General features: G+C 42.0%; 2 protein-coding genes across 3 annotated transcripts in view; one reads left to right on the top strand and one right to left on the bottom strand.

Annotated features, from left to right (window-relative positions):
• MYH15 (myosin heavy chain 15) overlaps positions 1-20,781 on the bottom strand; it is a 47,985-nt gene extending 27,204 nt beyond the window's left edge. The window contains exons 1-18 of one of the 2 annotated variants that reach the window (XM_079318372.1): positions 20,666-20,781; positions 17,678-17,826; positions 16,510-16,613; positions 15,851-15,994; positions 14,241-14,397; positions 12,129-12,156; positions 11,187-11,280; positions 9,871-9,888; positions 9,184-9,276; positions 7,875-7,938; positions 7,683-7,781; positions 5,748-5,851; positions 5,196-5,334; positions 4,516-4,634; positions 3,234-3,383; positions 2,768-2,938; positions 1,462-1,641; positions 67-199 (exon numbers count right to left, since the gene is read on the bottom strand). In XM_079318372.1, coding sequence (XP_079174498.1) covers positions 67-199; positions 1,462-1,641; positions 2,768-2,938; positions 3,234-3,383; positions 4,516-4,634; positions 5,196-5,334; positions 5,748-5,851; positions 7,683-7,781; positions 7,875-7,938; positions 9,184-9,276; positions 9,871-9,888; positions 11,187-11,280; positions 12,129-12,156; positions 14,241-14,397; positions 15,851-15,994; positions 16,510-16,613; positions 17,678-17,771 — 1,891 coding nt within the window. In that variant the 5' untranslated portion in view covers positions 17,772-17,826; positions 20,666-20,781. Of the gene's footprint in view, positions 1-66; positions 200-1,461; positions 1,642-2,767; positions 2,939-3,233; positions 3,384-4,515; positions 4,635-5,195; positions 5,335-5,747; positions 5,852-7,682; positions 7,782-7,874; positions 7,939-9,183; positions 9,277-9,870; positions 9,889-11,186; positions 11,281-12,128; positions 12,157-14,240; positions 14,398-15,850; positions 15,995-16,509; positions 16,614-17,677; positions 17,827-19,379; positions 19,402-20,665 lie in introns of those variants that run through there. The other variant, XM_079318373.1, reaches the window with a different exon arrangement.
• Positions 1-23,712, top strand: part of HHLA2 (HHLA2 member of B7 family) — a gene marked incomplete at its 3' end in the record, with an annotated part of 497,990 nt that overhangs the window by 39,618 nt on the left and 434,660 nt on the right. The gene's annotated exons all lie outside the window — the stretch shown is intronic.

The raw sequence follows: 23,712 nt of genomic DNA, 5'->3' as shown, positions 1-23,712 counted from the left end.
TGAAATTCATTCCCAAGCACACATCCCAAAACCCAAGGAAAGGCCATGTGAGCTGGTTCTGCTTACCACTGTCAGCACCAATGTAGCTTTCAAACAAGCTTGCCAGGAGTTTGTTGGATGATTTCTGGAAAATGCCTACCACAGTTTCATTAAGTGGGTCCTTGTTCTTCTCCAGCCACCCAATGATGTTGTAGGGAACCTACAGCAAGGCAATGAAAACAAAGCAGATGTTGCAAATGTTGCCCTCCAGAGCAGCCAGGAATTCTTTGCAGTTCCGCTTGGAGCCAATGACCTTGGAGCCAATGACCTGTACTCAGAGCAGTACCAGCTGCCCTGGTTTTCATCATTTCCCCTCCAGTTCTCTGCTTCCTAATTCCCAAACCTCTCTTCCTAATAATCAGAGTGGGAATCCTACACACCCCTTCCAAACTATCTGGTCCCTACATCTTGTCATGGATTCTGTGAGGTTATCTGTGGAGATAGCCATTGGTGTTCCAGAAACCCTTTTAAAAAGTGCTGAAGTATAAATCACACAAGTAATAATTTAACATCAAAATAGCATGCTACACTGGAATAATTAAGGTTTTCTAATAGAATCTTAATGATTACAAACTAACTCCAGGACTTCGCCACAGCTCTGTGTAGTGCAAAAATATGTTCCATTATCAGTGCACGAGGGACTAGAAATTCTAATTTTCTTTGCTGAATGCATTAACAACTACAGATAAGTACCAAGATCAGCATAATTTCTTTTAATAATTACAAAATTAGCTTAATGTTCAATTATAATTTAAAATTAACAACATCAGGTAAATTCCTGCTCTGCTATGCTGAGGCTTCTTATCAGTTGTAGTTGGATTAAAAATTCCTGTGACTCTCTCAAATTCTTTCTGCCTGTCTAGTCTGAAAATAGAACTTCAAAGTTCATGTTTTGGCTCAGGTATCACAGTACTGGATTATGTTCTCACTCACCTCAACACCAATGAACCTGAAAACTGAACTACCACATCAGAGCTAACCACACTTCCTTTTGCTATTTTGACACGCTTGTCCTAAAATGAGTAAAAAGTGATTTTTTCTTTTAACCATCCCTTGAGTTAAAGAAGAAATTAGTTCACTTTTCCAGGAAACCAAGGTGAAAAGTTAGATGCTGCTGCTCTTTAATTACTAGTCTCACTCAGATTGGAGGAAAAGTGATAAATGCAAAGCATTTATTTATTACAGCAAAAGTACTATTAGCCCTCCTCAGTTTATTTCATTCTATTTGTGCATCTAAGGAGCAGATGTCCTGGAGTCTGGTGGCATCTCTGCTGCAACACTTGTGCAGAAGGAGTAGGTATTTGTTTTTACTGCTCACCTTTCCTTTCTCCCCCTCTTCATCCCCTCCCTGTTGTGTGCTACAGCCAAGCCCCACCTGGAAGATCTCTGATGCAAAGTCTACCTGCCAGCAGAGGAACTTACTGCACCAGCATAGTGAAGGAGTTCAAAGTGAGCTTCATATTTCCTTTTCTTATCAGGCCTGGGCTTCTGTAGGTTGGGTGACTTGCCAAGATGGTTGTCGTAGAGTTTGGATTTGAAAGTCATATCTGTAGCTTTTGGGAACATGCACTCCTCTTCAAGGATAGACAGGATTCCCAGGGGCTGTGGATTTAAGAGCATCTGTGTTGTGAAATGTTTAGGCTACCTGCCCTCAGTGGCTATGCAGCCTGGAAGTTTTATCTGATGGAATTTTAAGCTTGCAAAATTTCTTCTCGACCTGAGGAGGAAGTCTTTGAATATTCTGCTAAAATAGTAACCACCCCATTGACTATTCAGTGTGTGACCTTTGGCTATTCAGTATGTCACTTCTGCCTTAGGAGGCTTTATGATGACTTCCAGAAAGAGTTTGATTTCTCTTTCAGGGCAGCTGGACCAACTAGCATTTTATCATTCACATCTCAGGAAGAGATCAACAAACCTCAGAGCCCTGGGCAGATTGGTTTTGAGGGATTAGGATCACACAGATATCACACAGTAATAATGCACTGTGTGATATTAGGATATCACACAGAGATCCTGCCCTGGGACAAGAAAGGGATCAAATAGAAGACCACTTAATAATAAGACTTTCTACTTCAGGTGTTATGAATTTCCTGCTAATGCAAGATGCAAAATTTAATGTTTCCTCACAGATCAGCAGGGTTAGATGCTGTGCCATAAAACACAGCAGAAAGAGAGATACAAAGAGATACAGCAGGGGACAACTGTCCCCACCAGGACCATATTATACTCTCAAAGAAGGGAAAAGGAAAAGCATATCCCATGCTGGGGAAGTGGTGAGAGGTTTCTTTCCTTTTCAGGATAGAAGGAGCACAAAGGACTTTGCACATCAGCATGTAATGAGAGAAAGAAAAGCCTCCTGGGAGAGACATACAGGGCACAACACTGAAACATTGCATTTGCCCTGAAAAACTGACAATGAAACATAGGTGGTACAGACTAAATGGAGGAGCAGCAGGGACACACAAAAAGTGCAAACCAGGGAAGATGATACAGCCATACAAATTACCAATTACAGCTTGTTGGCTCTGTAAGGCAGAATTCCAAAGGTAAAGCTGAGTGGCCACAAATATTGATTTTCCTTTGATTCTGTATTGCAGATAGAAAGGCAAGAAACTTGTCCTGCTGCTTATCCTGCTCTGGGATAGAGTCCTGGCCCATGAGTACACATCCAAGGGAGCATCACAAATAAAACCATTTCAGTGAATAGTCCTTGGCATGTACATACCTTCTCAATTAGATCAATGCAGGCCTGCAGGTCCATGCCAAAGTCAATGAATACCCAGTCAATGCCTTCCTTCTTATACTCTTCTTGCTCCAGGACAAACATGTGATGATTGAAAAACTGTTGCAGTTTCTCATTAGTGTAATTGATGCACAGCTGCTCAAAGCTGTTAAACTGCAGAAAGGGATAAAAAAGAAGCATTTGCACTGCAGTCAGCTTGGTGGAACAGAAAGAAGGAAACTGTTTACAGCCCAAAGCATATGAGATGTTGTTCCCAAGAACTATTGTCATATCCAGCCAAGTGGTTTTTGTATCTATTCATGGGGAAAAAAATCCATGTAAAATCTTGCACATTATTTGCCTTATGGTTTTCTCAGCACTTTGTCTTCTGTTCATTTTGAAAAAGAAACACCCAACCAAGAACTAGGTTTTATGACCTTCCACCCAGTCCTCACATATTAATACTCACATCAAAAATTTCAAACCCAGCAATATCCAGGACTCCAATGAAGAACTGCCTTGGCAGCTTAGTGTCCAAGGTCTTGTTGATACGGACCACCAGCCATTTGAACATTCGATCATACACTGCCTTAGATAAGGCCCCAACAGCATACAGAACCTAAAATACATAAAAAAATAATATAAATAAAATAAATAAAAATAATAAAATTTTAGAATACTGCAGTGTGAAAAACAATTCACTGTGGAACACAAAGATTTTGGTGCAGTAGACTATTTCAATGTCTGTTTACAGTTTAAATGAAATTTCCCAATGGTTTATATAATCGCCAAGGCATAGTTAATACAAGACACAGTTTCTCCTGCTATCTCTGCTGAATTTCCTTCAAATCACTGTTAAATATATGGATATCTACTAACATGTATGTGAAGTACTCACAAAGTACATCTTGAGAAACAGCTGGACAGCAAGTTGCAAGTGTTTTAATCCATTATAATTCTGTGAAGTAAGGCAGCAGAAACTCACAGGCCAGATGCCAGCTATGATGTCCAGAGCTACTGCCAGAGTGGAGTGGAGGTTTATGCTCAAATTGTTAATTGACATTTGCCTCTAATTTTTGAGGGATTCTATAGCATGAGCAGGCAATAGGAAAACTCTGTCTAAAATCTCTTCTTTAGCCAGTGCATATCTTCATCATGAGGTTACACCTCTCTGTAGCAGTTTTCTAGTTTCTGAGCCTGTACCATAGGCCACTTTCAAACAGCAACTTTTATTGTAACCAAAATGCTGCAGCATCTTCTACAATATTGCTACAGCTGCAGCATAGCAACCCAAGGACTCTTTTTCCCTTAAATTAGGAGATAATTTTAAATGGATATTGGCTTTAGCTGAGTGAGGTCACACAGAGATTAAAATTACATGAATAATGAATGAGTGATGAGTGAATAAATAATCCATGGCTCAAATCTTCTAGGTAACTATTCTCATCCAGAATTAGCTCTCAATCCCCATGTGGTTTTACTGCTCCTGGTTTCCTGGAGTGGCTGCTACTAACATATCAGAAAAACAATTCTATCAAAAGTAGTGCTGGCCAATATTCCTTTGTCAGTCTCTTGCCAAGTTTCCCTCAATTTCACCATGTATTTCCCCAGGTTTGGGGATATACAATGAGAACAGGTACTAGAGGCTCATGTTAATATTTCTAGCAGCTGTCTGTCTCTCTGAGATGTTACAGGCAAACCCTTAAGGCTTGCAGGATACATATCCAAGTATCCTGAAAGTGTCTCCTTACCTGTTCAACACTTTGACCTTTGGTCACATACTCATTGCCAACTTTCACTCTGGGGTGCAGCAAACCCTTAATCAAATCAGAGGAGTTGATTCCCATCAGGTAGGCAGCTTTGTCAGCACCTGGTCAGGAGAAACAAGGTTTCAATAGGCTTTAAACTTCTGCATGGAAACATGCCCAGCTAAAAATTATATTAAGTACATTCAGTTCAAAAGACAAATTGGATAAAGACCTTGATGTCTTCGTTGATTTGTGTTAGGTATGCCTGTACTCTCCCTTGTGGTAAGTCATCTGACTACTTTATACCCCAGTTGCTGCAAGAATCTCACTTTAAAAACTCTTCAGGTTTAGGGAAAAGAACATATATCCACACTGTTTACAGACAGTTTCAGGTGCAATAGTAAATAAAGAATCAGGACTTAAAATCATGGAAGTTAAGGCAACAGGATTTCACAACCATTTTTTTGCAAATTGTATAAAAAATGGAACTTGATTCTGTTTGGCTGTGTCTGTTCATCTCCTGCTGGGTAGGGTTATCCACCACTGAATAAGCCTGCTACAAATAAAATACTCTTGGCTGATCAGGACCTATAGTGTGCAAGAACAAAGCAAACAGGCTGCTGCTTCCTCAGCACAGTGCCAGACTTTTGAAGCTGAGAAGTAATTTTAGTTGTTATTCTTACTTTCAGTGCCATCAGCCTCTGCCTGCTCTTCTCGGGGTCTTTGCTTGAATTTCATATTCCCAAAGTGCATGATGGCACCTGTGAGCTTGTAGGAGCCAGCCTTCTCATCAGGCACAAATCCCAAGATGTCCATGGCTTGCTGTGAAAAGCAAACACAGGTGTGTTGTCCCTTCCCTGCTCAAAAGCAGTGGTGTTTGCAGCCCCACAATCTACCTTTGCATGGCAGATATTGCTGTACTAACAAGGGTGCTATCATCCAAAGCAGCCACTGGAACACCCTGGAGACCCAGCAGTGGCAGGGGAGCCAGGGGAGAGCTCTTTTCGTCTAGCATTTTATATATAAAATATTATACAAGGTGTACATTTCATGAAGCAAGGCCAGATTCAAAATCTAACAGTTTACCAAGCCCTGTGCTTCACAGTCTGAATGCAGTTAAGACCCAATCCTGCTTTTGCTTTAGTCCCATAGTTTCAGGAACAGAAGTAAGGTTTCTCCCAGCAGTCTTCCTCCCCTGATCTAGGAAATCCAAAGTCAAATCCATACAGACTTACATCTGTTGCCAACAATTCTTCTCCATCATCCAAGTTGTCCACTGTAACTACTCCTTGTGAGCAGAAGTGGTAGTCATATGGGTTGGTAGAGATCAGTAGCATGTCTGTAAAAGAACTGCCAAGGTCAAAACTGCCATCCTTTCAGGCTATCCTCAAAAATGGAGATGGAAAAATCAACTGGAACCTACATTTGTCTCTGCGCTGCTGAGTTGTTTTGTTGTTTTTATTTTAATGACTGAAGGGCAGAAACCAGCTCTCTTATCTACTATGTTAGTCTGAAGATGTAGAGAAAGTGTGAATAAAAACAATATGGAAATACTCCATATTAACATCTACTATGCATACACTTCCATTGAGTTCATAATTTCCTGTATAGCCCTGCCTCACATGCTTTTAGGGATAAAAATCCCATCTAAATAGAGAGGAGAAAAAGATTTTGGTATGATCCAAGACAGAGAATTTGGGCATGGCTCCCCTTTTTTATGACAGACTCAGAGAGTAGTGACTTCCAGCACTCTTTGCAGAAGACAGTTTGGCTTTTGACAAACAGTAGTCAGAATATGGCTTGCTCCATTGTCATTCCTTCATATCAAAACCAAAAAATGCAGAGTTATATTCTACAAAGCTAGCTGGCTCTAAAAGTACAGCCAGAGTCCTGGAAGTTTCACCCACATTCACCAGACCGAGGTTTGGTCTAGATTTCCATCTTTTACGTGCAGACACACATCCCTGCATATCTAAATATGTATGTATGTATGTAAATAAATGGCTATCAATATGTGTTTATATGAAATATTATTCTATATAACACTGTCTTACTTTGCTATGTAGTCACCCTGATATATATTATTTATCTATAGTTATGCTCATCCATACTTATTATGGATATTTATACTTATCCATATTTAGATACAGATGTGTTTATATACAAGCACATGCTTTTTTTTTGTCTACAAAACAGAAGCCCCTGTTGGTTTCAGCCTCTTCAAGAGCCTGCAGACATGTTCCTGCTGGCCAGAAAGGCATGAGCTGTTGTGGAGCACACAGAGAGTTTATGAGAAACAGAGCATTTTCCCAGCACAGGGATTCTCACAGGAATCTCAGTGCAAAGCTTCCTTGAAATCTTTCCTGTAATTGCCATTAATTAGGCCACGTAAAGATTAGAGTGTTAGGGACTTGACCACGCACTGTCAAGATAATAAGACTTCAAAAGAGATTATGATTGCTATGGCTTAGTGGGAGTTTAGAAGAGCAATAAAGTGACTCTCCAAGATATTTTGCAGAATGTGTTCCTTCAGAGCACAGATTGAAGTCAGCAAAGCACGTCGTTTAAATAACTAGTGAAGGTTTTGTTTCCAAACATCTTGGCCCCTCTCTGCCCCCCTCCAGCGGGTCTGTGGGACCACACTGAGCCAGGGGAGGCTTGAAAGGGGTAATCACCACATAATCAGCAGCAGGCAGCTTTGAATATTCTCTCCTGCTACACAGCACGCTGGGGTGTCAGTTTTGTCACTTGGGGCAGAAAGGGAAAACTAGCTTTTCTTTGTGGACCTATAAGGAAATCTTCTCATATGTGAAAATCTGGATAATTAAAGTTTTATCACCACAAATGCTTTGGAGGCATAGTATTTTCCAGATGTTTTGAGACCTTGGATTACACAAATTCAGTGTGACACTTTTTGCCTTTGTAATGCTATGTTTTTAAAAGTCCTGCCTGAGACTTACTCCTATTAGATTAATCTGTAATATGAGAAAAAAATGGTCTGTGCTGCTGCCACTGGAACAACATCTCTAAAAGATTGTGTTTGACAGTGGAAGTTCAGTTTCAAGTGGAAGTATAAGGGTCTTTCTGCACATGGGTTTGCCTCCTAACCCCTTATCCACTGTCTATTCACTTTTAGGCTCCTAAAAGCTGTGGATCCACATAATGCTTACCTAGTAACTCTGGTTTCTTTCCTGACAGGATTTGGTAGAAGATGTGATAGTCTCTTTCACCAGGTTGCTGGAAAATCACTCGGGATTTCTCCAATAAATCTAGTCACACAAAAGAAAATTCAGTGAGAAAGGGTCTCACAGCTTTCAGATGAGCAATTATATTTTTTTAAAAAGAGAGAGTTTTCTGCTTACAAATCTCAATATCAGCAGATGACAGTTTGCCTGTCGTTCCAAAGTGGATTCGGATAAATTTACCCTAATTCACAGAGAAGAATATTCTAATTAGTGCATATAGTATACACAGAGGGAAACAAAGAATACAGCTTGAAGGCAATCATTTGGCCCAAAGAATCAATTTATGCAAACCCCTTGGCTTTGCATAGGCATATTTTCAACAAAAAATATCAAACAATGATATTACTGTCTTCCAAGCCTAAATCTGTGCATAGAGCTATGTAATCTGCTTGTGGAGAAAGGATAACAGTGTACTTATCTGCCAGGCTAAGACATGGCAAAGCACATGGATTCCAGTTGCATGATGCAGGTTTACTGTAATGCAGGACTCAGAGCATTAAGCCTGGGCTAAGACACAGAGGCTCCTTTTTTGGCTTCTCCACATTTGCTGTCCTAACTTACATGTGCCTATTTATGCCAGAAGAGTGCTGTGATTTTACACAGCCTTGCCCATTAAATTTACATATCCAGCTCTCCCAATTCATAAAAAATTAGTAGTTTTCATTTAGTCTCTCATATTAAAACACACAAACTTTTAAAATCAATTAATTTCCATTCCAGCTGACAAACTCCTTACACAACTGTGTAGCTTTGCAGATGATTGCAACCTCTGGTCCTCTTGCACCCCTTCCAGTTCAATTTTTAACAGAATTTGTTAGGGAAGCATGAGCTCCAAACTCAGGCTTGTCATCCTCATGCCAAGCCCTGATGTGTCAGAGGCAGAGCTCCCAAGAGGATTGCTCTCCCTCAAACCTCATGAAGAGGAGGAGAGCCCCAAGGCAATGGCAGCACAGAGGAACAAGCAGGGACTGAGCCAAAAAGGTAAACCTAATGACTCCAGGGCAGGAGAACTGCTGCAGGCAGTCTGCACAGGGGAGGATGTGGGAGGGAGCAGGGACTGTGGTGTATTCTGGCACTCAGTGGCAAAGTACAGCTACTATGGGAAGGGGGAAAGACAGACTAGTGGAAAAAGGGGTAGGAAAATAATGCAGAGGCAGTTCTAAGGAAGAACTACCACTGCTGCTCAAAGGGTTTCCTAAAACTGGGCTTTGTGTTCTGTTCATTTTGAACAATTTAAACAGTTTAAACAATTATTCATCTTTCTTTCTTTCTCTTCAGGTTTTTGTTAGATCCTACTATGTTATTTTTCCCCTCTGTGGAAAATAGTTTTAGTGGGCAAAAAGCAATTTATGAAGGTATTATGACATAGATGTTACTAACTGGCCATTGTTGAATAAGTTATCACTAGATTATGCTGCAGACTTACAAAACGTGAGGAATTGTCATTTCTCAGGGTTTTGGCATTTCCAAAAGCTTCGAGGGCTGGGTTTGCTTGAATGATTTGATCCTCCAAGGTTCCCTAGAAATCAAGGTTGAAATACTATTGAGAAACCTACATGCCACAGACTCAGCTGTCAGCTCTAGCCCAGCCATGCATTCACTTCCAGAGTGAAGCCTCTGTAGCAAAGTGATTTATTTGGCCTCACCCCAGGGGCAGCACAGTGTGAATGGCAGAACAGAGAGTCCATCAATCAATTATGAGTGCTTAAAAAGCCTCGAAAATTCTGCTGCTCCCTACTGTTTGGCTTTGTAGGTTTATATTTTGTGCCATCTTCATGAGAAAGAAATCACCAGTGTACTTAGGAGCATAGGAAGGAGGAATGTGTGTAGGAGAGGGGCTACTGAAGGCAGTGACAAGCACTAGGATGATGCATTTGATTTGAAAGCACTCAGGGCTTGTAGCATTTGGGATTTTTGAAGATGAGAAAAGCTTTAACTGTTGCTTGAGCGGGGTTCAGTTTGGGAAGTGAATGACTTTTCCTGCCAGGGCTTCTGGGATCATTCATCATTCAGCTGGGAACCACACAAACTGAAATGCTGGGGCTCGTGACACATCTGACAGAGCCCAACAGAGCTGCTAGGCAAAAATAAAAAAGCAAAGCTGATGACTTACCCCAGTTTTGGTAGCTGGCTGTTGACAAAATAGGAACAGAATGGAGAGAAAAAAAAAAGAGAGAGAATGTGAATGCTAAGACAGAGAACAAGACAAAACATAACAATTAGCAAGGTTAGCTGTCTTGTGGGCACCAACACACCAGCAGTGCTTTTTGAAGCCTTCAAAAAGCATGTGTGGCTGCTACTTTGCATTCACCACACACCACAATGTTGCAAAATCAGATATTGCAGCTGCAAGATGTTTCATGCAGTTTATCAGGTTGCCTTTTAGTTTTATTATCATCACCCTTTTTTCCCCCTAAAATTATCCAGCAGTTCAAGTGTGGCACTTATTGCCTAGAACTCATCTATTTGCATTTATACTCTTTTATTCTTGCCATCTAGCAGCAGGCTCTTCTCTCTGTTCACTTAGTTGGTGTTTTGGTCTATCATAGGACATCTGCAGAGCAAAAGCAGGCAGGTTTCTGCAGAGCAAGTTCAAACAACAAGCTCGGGGTAGGAGCACCACTGTTGGATGAGCACAGCAGGTTTTGGACACCTCAATGAGCACCAGCCTGACTGCATGCAGGAAGCTGGCTCTGGACAACTCAAGCATTTGTTAGGAAAGCCTTGCAGGGCTCAGGAGGATGTATCTTAGAGTTTGATGACGTGAGTTCTGCGCACAGGCTCGAAGCATGGCTGAAATTTTGGCCTTTATAAATACAACTCGTAGGAATCAGCCGATTCACCACAAAAGAGCACTGAACCCTTCAAGTGCAATGAAGCTCATAGCAAATAAGCTCATAACAACACAAGATAAAAAGCAGCATGAACACAGTATTCACTGTAACCTTAGAGAGCACTTGTAAGCAGAACAGCACTTATCCAAACAGAAATACAGAAAAGCTGATTGAAAAATAATATCCTTTGTCAAAACAATCCTTTTTTTGGAGCACAAAAAAGCTTTCAATGAAACAGTCATCTTGATGAGAAGTTATAATCCTAGTCTCTTTGAAGACTATTTTCCATTAAAAAAAAAAAATTTTTTTTCTTTGCAGTCTCCCCATCTCTTTTGACCAGTTTTAACACAATCAGAAGGACGTTTAGCACACGCAAAGATTGAAAGTACCAGGAAAAAAAAAAGATAAGTGGCAGCAACAAGCATCTGTCCAGAACAAGAGGTGGTGTTTCTGCCTCAACTGGAGCATGGTACACTCATGTGTGCATTTCTCCCTTCAGAACAGCATGCTCTCAGTACTGCAGACTCGTGAGGTTAGCTGTACCCAAGAGAGGAATCTTGGGAGTCTGAAATGAGTCAGACAGCAGCAGACTTACGTTCTTTTTGCCAGTCTCACCCAGGGCTGCCACTGTGGCGAAGTACTGGATGACTCGTTTTGTGTTGACAGTCTTGCCAGCACCGGATTCTCCGCTAGAGGAAGGAAAAAAAACCCCTTGTTCAAACAGCTGCAACTCATCCCTTTAAACCCTGCCCAGCCAGGTCCCCCCTCAAGGCTGTTCTCAGACTCACTGAGGCTGGTATCTGCAGCCTGTTGCTCAGCCATTTCTGTGGAAATACATCAAATTGACTGAATGAAGAGGTGCAGCCCTATGACAGCAGTAACTCGTTCTTTACACAACTCATCTCATAAGCCCTGTACAAACCCATGCTACACTGAGCTTCTCTTTGGGGCATGAAGTTTAATTACAAGCATCCAGACTAGCTCTTTAGGGTATACATATATACAGCTAATGAGCTAGAAAAAATAGAGGAAAGCTGCAGTAATTAGCCAGCATTACTCAAGAGCACATGTAACTTTGTAGAGACACCCAAGTCTCCATCCTTTTATGCTTGCCAGTAAATGTCACCTCTTCTTTTCTGCCTTGGTCATCTCCCCTCTTTTGATCCATCTATACAACACTCTGAAATATGACTTTCAGCAAGAGTAACCACACCGAACAGAAGGAGTCCTCTGTATCCAAAGAAGACATTCAACAGAAAGGCTAATCCTGCAAGGAGCAGTTTTAATTGCCTGCTGAGTTGTTTTCATGCCTGGAATGTTCACCAGATGGGGATCAGAAATGGGCCAGGCTCCATCAAACCTTTAGCTGCTCCTTTCTCATGGAGGCCAAGTTAACCATCAGGTTGCCAAATTGACAGTTACTCAGTTCCAGGCAATTTGGCTGAAATTTTAAGAGTCAACTTGTATTTTATCAGGGCTTTTTTCTTAAAAGTTTTTCATAGCAACAGTGTCTCAAATCAGTCAAAAAAGAACTTACGTGATCAGCATGGACTGATTCTCCCGATCTGTGGAGGGGAAAAAAAGAAAAAAGAGAGAGAAACTTAGTAGAGTGTACAAATCACTTATTATAATTGCAAATGAGTACCAGAATCAGTCATGCAAGGACAGGAGATAATCACATAAAGCAAAGACACAAAGATAAAAACTGGTATCATTTAGAATGATTTCCAGAAGTGCAAGTTACAGCTCTGCCCTGAATCCTTCTCTTGTGTTTTGCTCAAATTGGTATTAAATACCTGTCAGTTGTACACATTCATCTGTGTCTGGGAAACTATAATAAAGAAGGTAACTTCCTGTTCTGAAAACATTTATCCTCTTAATCCTCAGTGTGTCTTTGCTCATGTCTGACCTTTTTGCTCCTGCAATACTAGACCAATCCCAGTAATTTTGCTCATTTTTCACAGGCTGTTCCTTAAAATGCATGTGCATTCCTCTTCAGCTGGCCATGCTGCTGGAACTAAGCAGCCTATTGTCCACGCCTAATTGCCTGATCAGAAACAAGCATTTATTAGAACACTCTTCAACCCTAATATATTATTAATCAAGTTCAGCAAATGCTAAATCATGGCAGCTTCCCAAGTCATCGAGCCTAAATTCCTCTTTTCTTTTTATAATTCCAGTTATCATGGCAGGCTACATATTGAGCAGCCTTATCTGATTAAAGAGCATCTCTTTGCAGCTACACACACATCCTCTCTGCCTGGTGCTTTTTGTCCCCTCACAGCTAAGGCACTTTTCCATTTTGTCAGAACCAAGTGTCACAGGATGCCTTCTGGTCTAAGTCTCTTTTGGACCTGGTGTGAGCACATCACTGCTGCCCTCTGCTGATAACTCTTTTTTTCCCAGTAAGGTGAGGGTCAGGGTGAGGAAATTTCCCAGGGAAATCAGGAGTTCTCTGCCACAGTGTTGGTGCCACAGCAGTGGCTGTGACACTGCCACAGGTCAGGGTCATGCCAGCAGAGTACTCACACCACCCACAAGGCTTGGTGTCTTGGGTTGCAATGCAGGATCTGACCAAAAGTATGTATTCTAACATCATCTGTTGAAAACAGGTAGGGCAGTGATCCTTATCTCTGTGGGACATATTCTCTGTTAATGGGTCATATTTAAAGCAAGGTGGGGCAATCATCTTTATCTTTTCCACAGCCCATCCTCCCTACAGAAAGATATCATCTGCTGCTGGGCCATTCAGTCCCACGGCGTGACTGATAAAATTACATCATCCCACTGGGAGATTCTCCAGCCAGGGGAGGAGCTAAGCCCTTCCTACCTAGATAAAAACTGAGATTTGGAACATCAGAGCAGCCTTTTTCCACTGGATTCCAGAGGAAAGCCAGACCTTTCCATATCATCCCTGGAGCTTCAGATGAAAACTGCACCCTTCTGCAGGAGCACTGCTCCAGCTGAACCACATCTGCCACTGCAGGAGGATGCAGCCACCAACTGGGACTGCTACCAACACCCTGACTGACAGGGTGTCAGGCTGTATTCTGACTCTGTCAGTGTTTTGAGATTGTTCTTTGTAATATTATATTTCTATTTTACTGCATTTCTATTTTAATTTTCCTAGTAAAGAACGGTTATTCCTGTTCCCATATTTTTGCCTGAGAGCCCCTTAATTTCAAAATTATAATAATTTGGAGGGAAGGGGTTTACATCCTCCATTTCAAAGAGAGTCTCCTGCCTTTCTTAGAAGACACCTGTCTTTCAAACCAAGACACTTGGCTTCACTGGCCTTTGAACACACACATCTTATCAGCATCGTGATATGGAGAAGAAACTGACTGGAGGTTTGTTTCTGAGTTTGGGAAAGCATTACAGACCTTTGGGACCTGGCCCCATTTCCACTATGAGCTGATGGATTCACTCAGGCCAGGCAGCTCAATCTGACAGCCACAGGCAGAGGCAGGGCAGTTTAGGAACAAAACAAATATTTGGAAACACACTCATCTATAAAACCATCACGGACTGCTAAGCCTATGCCTGTGGGCTATTCCCTGTCAGTTCCATGCTGCAGAACTCCTGCACAGCTCCTGCAGCAGGGTCCCATCAGCAGGCAGTGATCCCATCAGCAGGCAGTGGCACTCACTCCGCAGCATGTCGTGGTAGGCGTTGTCGGCGATGGAGAAGATGTGCGGAGGAGCCTCCGAGCGCCGCTTGCCTTTGTACGCCGCCACAACCTCCGACTTGTAGACCGGCAGCCACTTGTAGGGGTTGATGGTCACGCAGAATAAACCCGAGTATGTCTAGAGAGTGCACAAGGGCAGAGTGAAAAAATCCACTCAGGTGGTAAGGAAAAAAAGTCTTGGTTAACCAGCAGGATGTGGCGTTGCCAGCTGATGATTTGGGTTTGAATTCTGACTTGAATTTCAGACTTTCTGAATTTCAGAAGCTACTGGTTTGCTAAGTGACTTCCTAATTGTAATTCATACCAAAACTACCAATACTAAACAGTTTTCAAAAGTGGGAAAGTGTTTTTGAGATGCCAATCACAAATGGAAACATCCCCATCAGTAAAAAAAAGGAGCAGCAAATAGGCTTGTGTCTGATTTTGTGCTTTTGTTCTTTTGTGCTGCTCCATGGGTGTTATTTCATTTTGAAAACAGACACTGCTGTGAAAAGTCACAGCTTCCCTGTTTGAACTCAAATTTTAGGTGGAGAAACAACCTCCCCTTATTAATTTCATGCAAGAACCTCAAGACAATTTCTGGTGGGCATTCAAAGAGAAAAACCACTTCATATTGTTGTACCCCAAAGCTGTGGAACCTTTTTCAGGTTTTGGAGATGCCATGTTGGTAAAAATCTCTTTATAGTTCCTCTCTGAATGATATATATTAGTACTCTGGGGCCTGGTCACTGAGAAAGAATGAGCTGTGGGTTGTAACCCTAGGCAATTGGTGTCAGCTGGTAACTTTTCAAGTACTTAGCCTAACTTGAGGCAATATCTTCAAAGAAACCAGATTACCATATGGGCACTATCACTACATGCACATAAATTATTGAATTCAATTAAGTTCTAAAAGTTTCAGGTGAAATCCAGGTCCCTTCCCCTAAAAATAACATTAGAGCATGCTCCTGGATGGCCTTGGCATGAATCCTCTGTCTGTTTTCTAGAAAGAAAAAGAAATTTACACCCCTACCAGTAAACAGATTAAGGCAAGATGTCAGTTTAATTTTCTACCTATACTGATCTGCAAACAAACCTATGCATTAGGCCCTACATGTCCATACAGGGGTTATTAGAGAAACACAGAAAATGTTTGACAATCAGAATTAAAATGACTAATGTTGGATTTGCTCTTCTAATGAATATCAAAAAACAGAGCCAGGATTGGGTAAAAAATCAATGGATTCCTTTGACTGATTTGAAACAACTGAATACAGCTAACTGAGAGCAAAAGAAATCTCCATGGCTGGAGACATGAATTAATATTAGAATGTGGAAAATAAACTGGGTCTCCCCAACACCTTGACTTAAGAAAAGAAATAGCAAAACTAGGGAGCCAGACACCATCTTGCTCATTCAGTTTTGTGTCTGTATTCAGCCAGCTCCAAGCAGCATCTTCCTTGAGGTGAAGAGCAAGACCCTCACTTTTGTGACTTATCAGAGTTGTAAAATGAACATGAAGTGCAGGACATGCTCACACACAGTGGCAGCACATGCCAGGTTGCTAAATCTACCCTTGCAGGGGTCCTTACATAGATCATCCAGTTGCTGTATCGCTTCCTCAGGTTGTACAGCACGGACGCCTCGTTCAGGTGGGTCAGCATAGACATGTCCTCTATCATGTCAAATTTGGGAGGGTTCATTGTCTGCACATCATCTTCTTTAATAGTCATGGTCTGCAAAGATAAACAGATACACCAACACTGGATTACACTGGGATGCTCTGTTGCTTCATACACCTTATGGAAGAAAACACATTTTTCCCCCAGCTGAGGGAAGTTCTCCAGCCTAATCCCTGCCTGCAATCCACAATACCGTGTATTCCCACAGGTGGCAGAAGAATGGGGGAAGGCTGAGATGATAAAAGCACGATGCTATGGCTGCAAAAGAAGCCATGAGATTTGGCTAGAGCCTGGGTTTTTAGCTCTGGGCACCAAACCAGAACTGGCTGGTTGCAAATCTCCAGTCTCAGCCCGCCCCCGGCTGTGCCGTGGCTGATGCTCACCCACCCATCACTGCACTGCTGGCTTTCCCTTGGTGGTTTTTGTGTGTTATCCTACCCTGAGCTGGCATCAGTTACTGGGGCCTCCCATTCACAGCCCATTTCATGAACCAGGCTGAAACCAGGACAATTCTGTAGCTTGCAGCTCTGGCCTTGTTAGTGACAGATCAGATATAAACAGCTGTGTACCCTTCCATCCGTTGTCTGCACGGTCACTTTGCCCTCGCTGGTTTCCGTAATTTCAGCTTCAACGTAAGCTTTCTTTTCATCAGGAACCCAACATTTCTTCTTCCCTGTGAAATTAAGAAGACTGAGAATTCACAGCCTTGCATCAAACAGCAGCACCATGCCTAGCTAAGTGAGACTGCTGGATTACTTTTTTCTGCAGAAGCAACACAAAACCTCTGGGATTGCAGCAGATTGGCAGTGCTGGGAAGCTGCATGATGAAGCAGAAGGCATAGGGCTCCCAAATGTTGTCTTCCTTTGAAACTACTGCTCAGCTTCCTCTAGATCCTTCTAGCACAAGGTGTCAAAATATTTCACAAATGCTGGCTAAGCCCCAGTCTCCATGGGAAATCCATAATCATTATCACCAGTGTGCAGATGGAGGGACTGAGATCCAAGCCCAAATTAAGGCGTTTGCTAAAAAGTCACACACAGAATTTCAAACTGCTCAGAGAATCCAGCCCACATTATTTGACTACCAGCTATCAGGTTTAACCTTATTCCTTCACATTCTTCTGAGATTTGTGTTGAAAAACAGTAATATTAATAACTCACATTGAGTTACATATGTGCCTTTTTAGAGTTTGGAGCAGCTGCACTAGGCTTTAGGTCTTTAGTTACAGCAACTGCTGTGAATAGTGAAAGGCCACAGTTATTGATGTATTCACACTTCCTACTAAACCTCAGGGCTCATGGAAACCCATTTAATGAAAAATAAAGTATGGGGAAATAAAGCTAACATCACATTATTTTACAGGCTGCAAAGCAAGTAAGACATCTAGTGAGGCCACAGAAAACATCAGTGTCTGTTGTTTTTCTCTAAAACTGACAGAGACATGATTCCACTTTTAGCAGAGCACAACTAATACACCTTGCTTCTAAATCTAGATAAACACTTATTTGCCATAGATTATTTTTATTTTTTACTATCTGAAAGTTTTTAACAGCTTTGCAGAATAAAGGAACCCAAACTTGGTTGAACCAGCTACCTCCAACAGCAGCAGCACAGCAGTGACAAGGGAGGCTTTGCATCCTGCTTTGCTCTGCATTTCTTTGACTGCATTTGCATGTAACCCTTACCCCTCTGAACCAGCCCCTGGCAGCACCAAGGGCTGTGAGCCTGCAACTCACCATCAAAGGCAACAGTCTGAGCCTTCATCAGCTCCTTCTCGCTCTTTCGGAGGTAGGGAGCAGCCTCCCCAAACTCTGACATATCGACCATCATCTTGGCAAGGGTTCAAGGGGGCACAGCTCACAGAGGAAAAACAAAGGCACCCAGTCTGCCAAAGAAAGAGGGGAAAAAAATCAAAATGGTTGTCTATTTTGTGAACAATTTCAGGCAATATAAAATGCTCAGCATAACGTGGCAGAACAAAGGCATGATTAATGCTAAACACAAATGCCTAACACAGATTTGGGACTATGCTGCACTTTGAGTTTAACCCTTCCTGGGCTCTGTTGAAAGTCAGACAGATCTTGAAGGGTTCTAGGCATCAAATTGTTCATGGTTATCTCCATAGGAGGATTTTGTCTCTTTTTTTGTGGCACAAATGGTGCTCAAGAGCAGGAGGGACCACTGGAATCTGTGATTTTAAAAACCACGTAGCAGGGGCCTCTTCTGGCCCCTTTCAAACTTGCCTGGAGCAAAGGTAAGCTGTCCTGCAGGTCTCCCTGGGGCTGTGCCACTCAGCCCATTCTAGTACATCCCAGGCAGGCTTTTTCTGGGAAACAAGGAGTGAGGCTTCTCTGCTGCAGGGATGAATGCCCACGCTCCCACTGCAGGCAGTCAGCACTGGGGCTGGAAACAGCTCTGCTCCCTGCTCTTCTCTGATTCAGGAATTGGCATGCCAGTACAAGCAGGACTAATATGGTCCTGTGCTGGTGCAGCTTCCCAGGTGCTGCTCCCTCTGAATTCACCATTCTGGGCATCCTCCTGCAGCAGGGCATGCTGTGAGCACATGGCTCTGCAGAGCTGGTGCAGGAGCTTCACATGTTTTCAGATTGCTTTGAGTTTATCAGTCCAGTCTAATTCCTACATTTGTTTTCTCAAATGAGAAGAGCACCGTGTTTAGGAGTCTTTTTTCATGAAAGAGAGGGCAGGGGACATGGGTCTCAGTGAGACTAATTTGATGCATTTGTACTGCCAAGTAATTAATTTGTTTTGTACTCTCTAAAATGATCAAACAGATATGCTGGGGTTTTTAATTTTGTTTTGAAATTTTTTTTACAGACACAGACATAAATAATTACACACACATAAACTATTCAGCATGTTGTCCAGAGAATGTCTAAAAGAAGTTCCACTGCTACAAGCTGCACACACACAATTTTAGAATTTCAGGTTTGCTTTTTTTAAGTCAGGACACCATTTGACTACTATTTAAAGCTGTATAAGTGACCCTTGGGTTAATCTCTTCCCTTATTTTATTTACTCTGCAATATCCAGGGCAGCTGGATAATTTTTCAAGACCCCTAGCAAGACAGACACTGTAGTCTTTCAAAATTTAATTCAGTTTTTTTCTAACAAAATCCTGGTAGAGATAAAAACTCCTCATCAACTCAGGCAGCTTTTTTCCCAACATGTTCCTCCCAGGGAATGTAAAGCCCTAAGACAGCAGAGTTGCCAAAGTGTTACATCCAGCCCTCTCCCACTGCTGCAGTAAAAGCTTGATACCTTCTGTCTTGTTGCTGTAGGGCAAAAAATTTCTTTCTGAAAACTAGCCTTAATTTTTTCTAGATTTTAAAGTAATTTTTTAAATCCTAGTCTTTTTAAAGTTTAAGCACCTGCATAAGCATCAGTATTGCTAATTATTTTAACATCATCTGAACTGACCAAAATTCCCAGTTGGAGGCAAAACTCAATGGCAGAGCCTTTCTTGCCCTCTGTGTGTGTCTCAGCTGTAGTGGAGCAATGAAATTTCATCAGTTCAGACATTTAACAGAATAGTTAGAGGACAAAAGTGTCATTTCACATCAAACATGCAAATGCCAGAGGGGCCACTCCAGTGTTAATCTCTAGAACCCAGGGCAGGTTCCCACAAGTCCTAGAAAACACTAAGGTGTTTGGAATCACTTTTGTGCAGCCTGGCTCCATTTGCAGACCTCCTATGGACAGTTCCTCAGCTATCACCTCCTTTCCTTTCCCACTCTCATGTTCAGGGTGGACCATGACAGCGAGTGTAAAGCAGCATCCTGGTGGCTGGGAGAGAATCCTTCAGCAGCCTGGGGGTTTGGAGTTAGGGCAGAGGCTCAGCCAGGCAGCACACACCTTGGGGTGCAGAGAACTCAGCAAGGCAAATCCATCAGCAGATACAAGAAGTGGGAAATTCTGGTTTTTTATGGATACAAGATTGTTTTTAAAATGCAGAATAGTCGGGAAAGACAAGGCTAAAGCTAAAGGTGTTCTCTGCTGTAGCTAACAACAAAAAAAGCCAGCTGTTGTACATCAGCTGTGGGTGATGCTTGAAAATGCCTGCTCCCTGGAATGCTGATTCCATCTCCAACTCCATCAGGGATGCTGATATTGTTGTTACACAAAGTGAAGTGGCACGTCCAACACCAACAGTTCGATGGTGCATCCAGACTTGGAAAAAAGGGACCTTGTCTGTCTTTACTGGAGCTGCTGGAAGTGACTGCAGCACTGAGGGCAGGCAGGGATAATGCAACAGCAGCTGCAGTGGCACTGCCTGGCCTGCAAAGGGAGCCCAGTAATGCTCCAAGGGCTGTAACTCAGGCTGCATTAAGGAATGCCTCCAACCAACAAGCTGCTTAAAATTGAAAATTGCATTTGCCATCATCTCTTGCAATGACAGAGAAGGCAAAAAGATGACTTGCAGGCACTGGCTGATCATTTCAGTCAGATGCATAATTACAAGGGACCTGACACTTCCCTAAGTGGTTATTCCAGCTGGTTAAATGAATGCACTGATGTTAGAGAAGAAACATGTATTTGCTTTTTTACCACTTGAGAAGCATCCTACAGTGACTACCACAGGTTAGATGTTTACTGATACTGAGGCTAAAGCTTTAAGCCACATGAAAACCTTAATCATATCAAACCCACAGTACAGTGTTAGAACACAGCACCCACACTTAAAAGTGAGAGAGGTTGGTACTCACCCTGGAGAGCACACAGAAAGTGTCACAGCTCTGCCTGGTCCAGACTTTATATGCTCCTATCTCAAGGTCACTGCTGATAACTGTGTAAAGGCATCAGCAGTTTCCCCCCATGCCTATATTTGTCCCTGGATCCCAGCTGAGGAGACAATTCCCAAGGAGGGGACACGTGTGGCTGTGCCCTGACGAAGGGGGGCAGGAATGTCAGTGGGGAGTGGCACTCTCTGTCCTGGCCACCCCTAGCCACACCATTCTTGCTCCATGACTTCATGGAAGAAGCCTTTCCTGCTTCTGTGTTTTCACTAGGGCAAGTATTGCTTTTCCAAGGCTTTTAGAACTTAATTACCGTGGACTTTTGCAGCAGGAATAAGTGATTATTAAGGGAATTTGGTTATGTGAGCCAAATTCCCTTCAAGCAACAAGGCTAGGATGTGGGTTCTCACATCCCAGCCAAGGGCTTTAAATCCCTTTTTGGCCCCCAGGAGTTTTAATGCCAAGACTATAGGCTCAGGGTTGAAATACACATGGGTTTCCCAGTTTATGAACAAAGCAAGACAGGGAAGAAATCTAAGAATGTATTGACTCTGTAAAGTGAATCACAGGTAAGAAACAAAATAAGCATCAATTTTAGTGAGTCCTTTGCTTCAGGAAACTAATTTATGAGTCTCGATTTAGGCAATGTCTGGCCTTTTTATTGTAAACTCATTTTTCCTGTGAAAAAAGCACCATGAGTAATTCAGGTCTCATTTCATTGCAACCCATAAATAACAAAACAACTGACACAGCCAGATTGATTTGTTTTTACCAGCACAGGTAGATATATAGGTTTTCTTTGGTTCTAGCATAAGCTGAATATAAAAGGAGAAAGGAAAATAAATATTGTGGATAATGCTTGCTGGCCACAAGGGAAGACAATATATTTATGCTCTACAAAACTCAATTCCAAGGAAGCAAAGGAGGGAGCTTATCCACAACTTCATTGAATTCCTAGATACCCACAGGAACAAGTGGCTTGGTTTGTGACCAGGCAAGAAGGAAAATGTCTGCATAGTGAGTCTGCTATTTTTAAAGCTGTTATGCTGATGACTGGACAGGGACAGGTTGTACAGACAAAGCTGGTTTGTAAGAAACAGGAATTTCTGGAAGTGATAGGCTCAAAGACAGGAGATTGATGTGGCAGCACTGAGGATTTGAGCACTTTAGTAACTTGGTATTTTTAGCATTTGGGGAATGCAACCAAGAGACTGAGAATCACTACTGCTGTGCTACAGACATGCTCACCTCCTGGCAGACTGGAGAAGAAAATGCTCTGCTAGGGAGCAGAGACAGGGCTAAGAGCTAGGGATGAAGCTTTCCATCCTGGTCTGGATTCATCTGTGACGGGAACCTGCCCTGGAGCTGAACACAAGCAGCTTGTGTCACATTCTAGAGTTTGGCTGTCACACTCACACCAGAACTGCTGCCTAGCCTGCTGCTTTAGAGGTGTTTGGTGCCCTGCAGCACAGATGTGTCAGTGTCAGATCTAAACCACCACCTTTTCGCTTTATATCTGGCAAAAATGAAAAATGAAGTGGCAATTTTGGCTGCTAAAGTGAACAGTGAGTGGTTGTGCAAACTCAAGCAGATGCTCCTGATCACATAGTCTGAAATAAGGTAAATCACAAGCATCATCAAGATTTATGGATATTATTAATCTACTGCAAAGGCTGAGAATATGATTATTTCAAGCCATGAGGATATAAAATGCTGATACTCTCTCCCTCTTGCTCCTCTCTCACACAGCCAGAAGCTTTATTTCTAAACACAATATTCCCATTTACCACCTAGATTGCTTAGAAGAAGCCATCTTCTTACAAATACCCTGCTATCACTTACATCTCTTCTGTTCTGCAAATATTCAGCTTTCATCAGTCCTGCATGTACACTGCAATCTTGCTCCCACGCCTCCCTTTTCTTTTTTGGGGTTGCAAACAACTGTTTCCATAGCTAATTCTAAAGCAATTTCAGCACTTGTGTTGCTTAGAAAGGGACACAGCTAACCAATTCAAACATAATCAATTTATTTTCTTTGCTAGCCTGATGAGAATGGCTACTGCACATTAATTCTGCTTTTCTGGAGTTTTTTTGCTTTCTCTTCGTATACAACAGAAATTGCAGCACATTTTCCTTAGATTAAATTTCTAACAGGGACAACCAAAGACATTTGTCTCTTGCAGGGCTACTTTTAGAAAGGTTAATGCTGGTCACTGTTTCTAGGGAAACAAGGGTCTTTGATAAGGAGCTCTTGTGTCTAAACTATTTTTAATAACATTACATATTGGAAAGGAATGCAATAACATTTATCAGCTCTAGACAGAAGATAGTGTCAATATTGTCTAATATAGAAAAGCTGTAGAAGCTCAGCTGTGAACCCTCTCTATTTTCTTAGACAAAAAGATCAACCAGCTAGCTGAGCTTTGACAAATGCTGGCCTTTAGACTACTCTTAATAGAATGTTTACTGTAATAACCTGGCACTCATGAAAAGCAACATCAATGAGAGAGAAGGACACCAGTTCAAGATACAGATGCTTGGAGAAAACATCTTTGGAGTCAGGATCCTCTGGGTTGTTCTACAAAAAAGCAGAAGGACTATCACTCCACAAGATGCATCTAAAGAGACTGAGAACCTATTGTTTACCTCAGGGGCTTTTTGGTCACTGGATCCTGCTGCTGTTGCAGTCTCTATTTAAAAAACAAATGGGAAGGAACAAAAATGTCTTAGCTGGATGAGAATGTTCATTCATCTGGGAATAATTTTAGGAGAAGAAAGGTGCTAACATCATATCCTGGAGTCAAACCAGACCCATTCTATACAAATGATGCATTTTGTCTTGTGAAGAATCATGGCTTAATTCTTCAAGCTGTTGATGGCCTTAAGAGAAACTGAAGGGGGAGAAAAAAATTAGATTTAAAAATAGTTGCACTCTGCTACATCTCTTAAGGATGAGAAAATTGGCACTGAACAGAACATTGAAAGTGTGTTTATGACAGCTAGATTCCCATTATTAG

Source organism: Erithacus rubecula, assembly GCF_903797595.1.
Source record: "Erithacus rubecula genome assembly, chromosome: 1".
Taxonomy (NCBI): domain Eukaryota; kingdom Metazoa; phylum Chordata; class Aves; order Passeriformes; family Muscicapidae; genus Erithacus; species Erithacus rubecula.
The sequence above is the reverse complement of the archived record's forward strand: the minus strand, read 5'-3'. Positions and strand labels throughout refer to the sequence as shown.